Source organism: Equus przewalskii, chromosome 8, assembly GCF_037783145.1.
Source record: "Equus przewalskii isolate Varuska chromosome 8, EquPr2, whole genome shotgun sequence".
NCBI classification, from domain to species: domain Eukaryota; kingdom Metazoa; phylum Chordata; class Mammalia; order Perissodactyla; family Equidae; genus Equus; species Equus przewalskii.
The window spans coordinates 6365836-6373869 of record NC_091838.1 but is presented as its reverse complement, the minus strand read 5'-3'; the positions used below and the strand labels follow the sequence as shown (position 1 = coordinate 6373869).

At 36.5% G+C, this 8034-nt stretch overlaps 1 protein-coding gene across 1 annotated transcript; it reads right to left on the bottom strand.

Moving 5' to 3' along the window:
* Positions 1–224: 224 nt before the first annotated feature.
* On the bottom strand, positions 225–4631 carry FABP4 (fatty acid binding protein 4). Its single transcript, XM_008535213.2, has 4 exons — positions 4317–4631; positions 1589–1761; positions 910–1011; positions 225–448 (listed from the first exon to the last, which is right to left on the bottom strand). Exons 1-4 carry the CDS (start codon positions 4387–4389, stop codon positions 398–400), a joined length of 399 nt encoding a protein of 132 aa, XP_008533435.1. The 5' UTR covers positions 4390–4631; the 3' UTR covers positions 225–397.
* Between the last annotated feature and the right edge of the window lie 3403 nt (positions 4632–8034).

Below are 8034 nucleotides of genomic sequence, written 5' to 3'. Positions count from 1 at the left end.
CTACAGATATGCTAAAGAAGGACGTCATATTCAGAAATAGCGCATACTTATTGTCTCCTGCCTAAGACAATGGACATTTCATGAATATTAATTTTTTACCTTAGAGTATTATGAAAAATCATATCACTTATACCAGAAGCAAAGTGATAATACAATTTTCTATTTCCTTCACTGAGTTATGAGTAAGAAATTATCCAGCAGAATGAATAAATCATTACATCACCTTCTAAAACTAAGAAGTTTTATTTAACAACACAACCAGGCTGAATAAAATCAGTTTGGGGGAAATCAGTTGCTTACTAATTAGTGGAAAATTACAATTTACGTTTGGACAATATATCCAACAGAATTTCGTAGAATTCGATGCAAACTTCAGTCCAGCTCAATGTCCCTTGGCTTATGCTCTCTCATAAGTTCTGATAGCAGTAACGTCTTTTATGATACATTCCTAGACACACAAAAAAATTCTTGGTCAATCATGAGATGAAACTGTGGGTTTATTTACCGTTTCCTTCAATGTTGGGAAGGAAACAATACTCATTTGAAAGGTATTTGCTTCTGTAGGTATCTGGTATTGTAATAAATTAGGGAGATATAAAGACCAAGAAGACACAAGTTGTCCCCTCAAGGAACCTTATAATCTATATGGAGAGTAAGAAATATAAGCAGAAATGCATAATACAATATGGCACATGATGAGAGGGGTCAGGGAGTACTTCCTGGGGGCCATAATGCCTGGGCCAAGCTTAAAAGCGTGAAGGGCAATTGCCAAGGAGAAACTATAATCCCGGTAGAATCACCTTCTTTTTCTACATAAGCAAGAGCGATGATCCGTTTCTTCAGGTTGAATAATGAATAGAAGATGACCCAGCAGTAGACTCCACAATTAAGTAGCCAAAAGATACTCACCAGCACCAGTTTATCATCCACTCGTTTTCTGTTTATGGTGGTTGATTTTCCATCCCACTTCTGCACGTGTACGAGGACACCCCCTTCTAAGCTTATGGTGCTCTGTGAGCATAACAAAAAATGACTACAATTGGTAGATGGTGGAGGAAAATAAAATAAAAAATACAGCACCTTTGTTTGAGGGACTATTTTAAGGTCATTAGTAATGCTAAATTATGAGAATATATTGCAACAAGAAAAAAATGAGTGTCAAAAACAACAGCATACAAAATTATCTATAGCTGATGATCAGAATATCATACAAGCATGCATTTGAAAAAGTACCATGAAGGAATAGAAATAACAAATTTACATTGAGATGGTAGTATTAGAGATGACTTTTTTCCTTTGCTTCTGCCATCCTTTTATAAACATTCTCTAATATTATGTTACTTTAATTCATTTCAAATACTCTATATGGCTTGACAAATAAGTTATGTTAATGGCTTTTTAAAATAATGACAACTTCATGGGAAAAAATTCACCAGCTAATGATCGAAGGCAACGTGGTTTAGGTACAGGAGGTAAGGTATCATCGACTCATGATGGAACAGTTTCCATCCTTCTACAAAGTGGCTTCTCATAGGCAGTGGTCCTTTAGAAAACAGGGGTTACTCTGCTCCAATTCCTTATTCCTCACCTTAACTTTCCTGTCATCTGCAGTAACTTCATCAAATTCCTGGCCCAATTTGAAGGAAATCTCAGTATTTTTAAAGGTACTTTCTGTTTTAATGGTGATTACGTCCCCATTCACACTGATGATCATATTGGGTTTGGCCATGCCAGCCACTTTCCTGGTGGCAAAGCCCACTCCTACAGTTGGGAAAAGAAAAAATGTAAGTTTACAATTTTCTCTCACATCTTTATAAGTCAGAGCGGTAGTGTGTATATAGGTACGTGTGTGTGTGCGTGTGTGTGTGTGTGTGTGTAAGTGAGTGCACGTGTGCATAAAAGGAAAAAGACGCTGGTGAGTTTCTTGAAGGCCTCATTTAAACAGCTCCTGCAGAGTGAAGTCAGCTAATACTTAAAGAAACACATGGGGCACAATTAGAGGCAGGTCTGTTCTTTAAATTTCCCCTTCTGGGTCCCCGATACAAACCCTTAGGAGACCCACTGCTAATTTTCAATAAGAATATGTACAAAGATTAAGTCTTCTGGAAGGTATATATTTTTAAAACGTCACTGCATTCTCAAATTGACTGATCACCTCAGCCATTAGGGCAGCCACTATTGTTTTACTCAATTCGTGAAACGCTTGGGCACCTCGACCCTCCCTTCCTACGTGACAAAAATGATCTAATACACAGTCAAAGACAGAACTCTCTGGGGGCCAACATAGAGTTACTCAGTTAAAAAATAATCTGTTTGGGTGTCCAAAAATCACACTTCATGGCATTTGCTGCCAAGTCTAGTTTTCTTGGCTTTTCCAAATTACTCCGCCATGACATGAAGATTTTGATTAATTTCTCCAAAAGGCAAAATGTTTCCTACCTTCATACCATTTTAGAATGGTGATGTTGTTCTCAATAAATTATAGGAAATGTTAAAGAAGGTCTAGACGTCAATTGTGAAAACTTCAAAATTTAAGAAATCACTATTTTAGTAAGTTTGGAAATCAACACTGAATTCCAATCACTTTACGTTGCAGATTCCTTTTTTTTAAAAAAAAAAAAGAGGAATACATTTTTTCTCATGAAAGGTGTAGGATGAACAACTTACAATCTAACGTAAATGGTGGTAACTTGCTGTCATCGCATATGTTATACAGACTTTACGATGGTCATAGATGTATTGCATTTTTTACAACATGTACATAAATCTAATCTATTTCTTTGATTAAAGGCTGCTTATAGATACCAAAGGTTAGAAATAGGGGGATCAGGGAGGGAAATATTATACAAAACAAGTGATGCCGAGGCTCTGATATAGCTCCCTATCTGAAAAGTGGTCACAGGTGGGAAGATAATATGTTGCTTCAAGTTCTGCCTCTGTTACAAAATATGACTTCAAATACATGGAGTGAGTCAGAATAGTGAATGGATGCAATATCAAGTGTGATTCCAGAATTGCCAACCTTGGGAAAAATCATATTCTCCGCTTGCTTGATTCTGTTTCTATTTGTCTGATGGAGGCAATGCCTGCTTACTGAGCATCAATTAGAACAGCTAATTTCAGGAAGTATCTTCCTGTCTTTCACTATCATCACTTTATAATTTTAAAACACAGTAGTAAAAGAATTTAAATAAAAATATTAAAAGTGTAAAATGTTTCTAGAAATCAATAGCTAAATAGCCTCAAATCCTGACATTTCTACATCAGCACATATTAATTAGTTTATGCATCACAACTAGCTGAGGTTCTAGAAAGTGAGGCCTCACTCATGCTAAAGTCCCTGATTTCCCTCTTGTCTATAAACAAGGCAAATAGTAGTTACAGATAAGCAAAAAGTATACTGTGTAATTTAGAGGAAGGTTAAGTCTTGAGATTTAGAGATTAAATCCTAACCCACCCATAAAAATATTGTGAAAAATTCTTTCCCCATTCACTGCCCCTGGATACAACTTGATCGTGCAAAGGGGCATAGGAAACGGGGCTTCCCAGGAGGAAGCTGCCTGAGTGAGAAGCTGCTTCTCTAGTCCCTTGCCTCTCCTCTGTAATTATCCGGAGAACATTCGTACAACACACTGACAGTATCAGCAGAATCTAAAAACCAGAAATCTATTATCAAAGAGGAGGTGTGTTACGTATGTAACTTTCTCCTTTTTAATGACTCGATAATTCTATGACATTCCATGTAGTCAAAGAAATATTTAAGCTCCTTAAGAACATATTTTCTGAAATTAAGATTTTTGTCTCCCATAAAACAAACAGTTTTAGTGGATTGACGTCAAGACAATAAAATAATTGGTTAACATACGTTTACTTGTAAACAGTTACATTAGGATGAGAAATATAGTGTTTTCAGTTTCAAGCGGAAACGATTGCACGCTCGGAAATATATATGGTTTTATTTCCAAGTTATTGCTTGTTTTATTTGCAAGAGGGAATGAAAGAAAAACAGGCAAAGAGCCAAGTAAACCACAGATACTCAAGTTTTGCAATCAAATAAAATCTTGCCATTTCTGTAGACCATAAAAATTCCATTTAGCCCCTTTTTCATATCGGTTCACCTTTAGGAAGCATTAACTGTAACATTGCTCTAGAATCTTTCTGCAAACAAATGATTGTCACTTGCTGCTTTTATAGCCTCTATATAGAAGGCAGCATGTCATACCTGGACAATGTTCCTAGAGTGAAAAACAACCATAAAGCCCTTTTCCCTGGAGAAAAAGTTATAGATCCAGTCATCCCACAACGCATATCCTTACCCACTTCTTTCATGTACTCATCAAAGTTTTCACTGGCGACAAGTTTCCAGGTGCCTACAAATGCATCACACATTTTGTGAGGTTTCTGGGATTTTTCTTCCAGGTGAGAAAGAAGCTGAAGCTTTCAGGAAGGTGCTCTGACCCTCTGGTGTCCACATAACTGCCTTTTAAAGATGCCCAGAACATGTGATCTTAGAAATAACCAATTGGGAGGGATTGCACGTCGTTTCCTTCATTACCAGCCTCTGTATTTTTTCCTCTGAGTCATGTTTTTAATAGAAATGTCTCAACTTTGGTACTCCCTGGCAAATGGTCATTGGACTTAGAGTACAAATTGTTTTTAACCATTGAAATATTTTAAACATTCCTGTTTTGACAATTTAATGCTCAGGGCATTGAATTTCCCCCTATTATTTTCCTACATTATTTATATCTCAGTGTAGAGTAGGGTAATTATCTTGGGATGAACTTTGACCCGTTTTTCTGGAGTTTCCATTAAAATTACAATTATGTGGTTCTTTTGAATTGAAAAACATAAAAATTGCCTTGGAGATTCTTAAGTAATTGCAAAGGCTCTTTGGGACAGCACTGTCTCAGGAATTACCTGGCAATTAAAACAAAATAAGTAATGGCATTTTAAAATGCCTCAGGTTTCTCATTTCAAATGTTTTACATGAACGAAAAGGTAAATTCAATTATCCACCAGGAATCTGGGTTGTGGATTTCATTAATAATAATAATTTAACCTCACTCTTTCCATTTCCTAAATGAGAACATATTGTTGATTTCCACAGACCCCTTTAAAAATAGGCCCCACTCCAAAATATACTCCCCTGAGCAAATTCATTCAGATCTAAACAGTGTTACTTTACTTGAAAACGGTCAGAAGTGGTGTGGTCACAAGCTGTCAAAATCTCGTATCCTTCTTTTACATAGTGAATAATTTGTGAGATTACTTTTCTGAAGTAGTTACAGTTATCAACTCCCTCCATCCCTTCCCGGAATGGTGGGAGACGTTTGTGTGTGCCACAAGCTCTCATGAACATACCCAGATTTTAGGAAAGAAAAAAGAAATTAAAATGTTGCGGAGTGACGAGTCACTATACTGTGTTTCCCATTGAACAGTATCTGTTCAGCACACAGTTGATTTGCAGACTCATGTAAGTATCCTGAAGGCTTCCCGGAAATGTTTGAGGTAAAGGATTCTGTAAAGGACAGGATTTTCTTTAGGCAAGCAAGTTGCCCTAAAAGCCTGCTAAAGTCATGTTACAATGGTAATTTTTAATTGCTGCATTTGTTAACGGGTAATAATGCCCATCCACCCTGGACTGTTGCATAGATACAAAGACTGTGGGTGATGTTTCATTCCACATAATCTTGCTATTATAAATTCACGTTTCCCATTGAACGAGTAAATAAAAATGATCAATCTTAACACAGAGATAACTTAAACAATGTTCTAAATAATAGTCTACTTTTCTGTTATGTTTTTAAAACTTTGGTTTTTTTAGAGAAGTTTTAGGATACAACAAAATTGAGAGGAAGGTACAGAGATTTCTCACGTGCTCTCTGCCTCACACATGCATAGCCTCCCCCATTATCGACATTACTCAGCAGAATGGTCCATTTTGTGCGAAGGATGAACCTACACTGATGCATCGCAATCACCCAAAGTCCGCAGTTTACCTTACGTTTCACTCTTATGTTGTATGTTCTGTGTGTTTGGACAGAAATATAATGACATGTGTCCATCATGATAATATCACACAGAGTATTTTCACTGCCCTAAAAATCCTCTGTGCTCTGCTTTTTCATCTCCCTCCCACGGCTCTACGCCCCACACCTCCTTCCCCACAACTGCTGTTATATTTACTGTCTGAATAGTTTTGCCTTTTCCAGAATGTCATATAGTTAGAATCATACAGTTTGTAGCCTTTTCAGATTGGTTTCTTTTACTTAGTGATATGCATTTAAGGTTCTTCCTTGTCTTTTCATGACTTAATAGCTCATTTCTTTATAGCACTGAAAAAATTTCATTGTCTGAACGTACTACAGCTTATTTATCCGTTCACCTACTGCAGGACATCTTGGTTGCTTCGAAGGGTTAGTAATTATGAACAAAGCTGCTCTAAACATCGACGTGCAGGTTTTTGTCCAGACATAAGTTTTCAACTCCTTTAGGTACATACCAAGAAGCATGACATGGTAAGAGTATGTCAAGTTTTGTAAGAAACCACCACACTGTCTTCCAAAGCAGCTGTACCGTTTTGCATTCCCACCGGCAATAAATGAGAACTCTGTTGCTCCACATCCTCACTAGCATCTGGTGTCGTCAGTGTCCTGGATTTGGGCCATTCTAGTAAGCGCATAGTGGCATCTCGTTGTTTTAGTCTGCATTTCCCTGATGATGCATTTCCATAATGTAGAGCATCTTTTCATGTGCTTATTTGCCATCTGTACATCTTCTCTGGTGAGGTGTCTGTTAAGGTCTTTGGCTTATTTTTTAATTGGGTTGTTTGTCTTTTTATTGTTGTCTTAAGTGTTCTTTGTACATTTTGGATAACAGTCCTTTATCAGATGTGTCTTTTGCAAGTATTTTCTTCCAGTCTGTGAATAATGGTTTGCTTTTCAAAGTATATGTTGATGCTTTACTTTTAGCAACAAATTGCTTCACACAGAATTTCAAATGATTATCACACTTGAATATAAATCATGTGCATTGTAGCACTGCAATTTAGACATTTGTTTTCGAGACGGACTAATAATGTAGTGTCTAGTCACATGTGGCTCTTGAATGCTTGAAGTGTGGCTAGTAGGACTGAAAAACTGAATTTTTAATTTTACTTAATTTTAATGAAAATTTAAGAAATGATCCTGATGCAGTTATTGGAAAATTTTTAAATATGTGTGGAAGAACTTGACTATGTGAACCTACTTCTTTAACCATAAATTTTATGAAATCGAAATGCTGATCAAGAATTTCAAAAGAAAATTTAAAGTCAGAGGGAGAAAGTCAAATACTGTAAGGTCTCCCTCAGAAGTAGAAGATAAAAACAACAACAAACAAATACACAGAAACAGAGATTGGCTTGGTGGTTACCAGAGGGGAAGGGGGAGGGAGGAGGGTGAAAGGGGTGATTAGACACGTGTGTGGGGATGGATAGTAATTAATCTTTGGATGGTGAACATGATGTTATCTACACAGAAATCAAAATGTATAACTATGTACACCTGAAATTTATATAATGTTACAAACCAATGTTACTGCAATAAAAAAAAAGAAAATTTAGAGTCTGAATTGAGGGTACTGTTAGCATAACATGTACACTGAATTTTGAGGACAATAAGAAAAAATACAGTATCTCACTAAAATTTTTTACATTGATTATATGTTGAAATGGCATCTTAGATATATTGGGTTAAATAAAATATATTACTAAAATTAATTTAACCTGTTTCTTTTTTGCCTTCTTAATAGGCTCCTAGAAAATTTTAGATTACACATGTGGCTTACATTATGTTTCTGTTGGGTAGCGCTGTTGTAGAGTGACGTGGTGACACCAAGGGTCATTTGTTTATTCAACACGTGTGTCAAGCACTTCACTAGCCACTGGGGATTCAACAATGAGCAAGCCACGCCAGGCACTTGCTTGCTGTCATGGAGCTGACATTCTAGTGTTGGAGAAGATTATATACAAGGAGATAGATAAAGGAACCA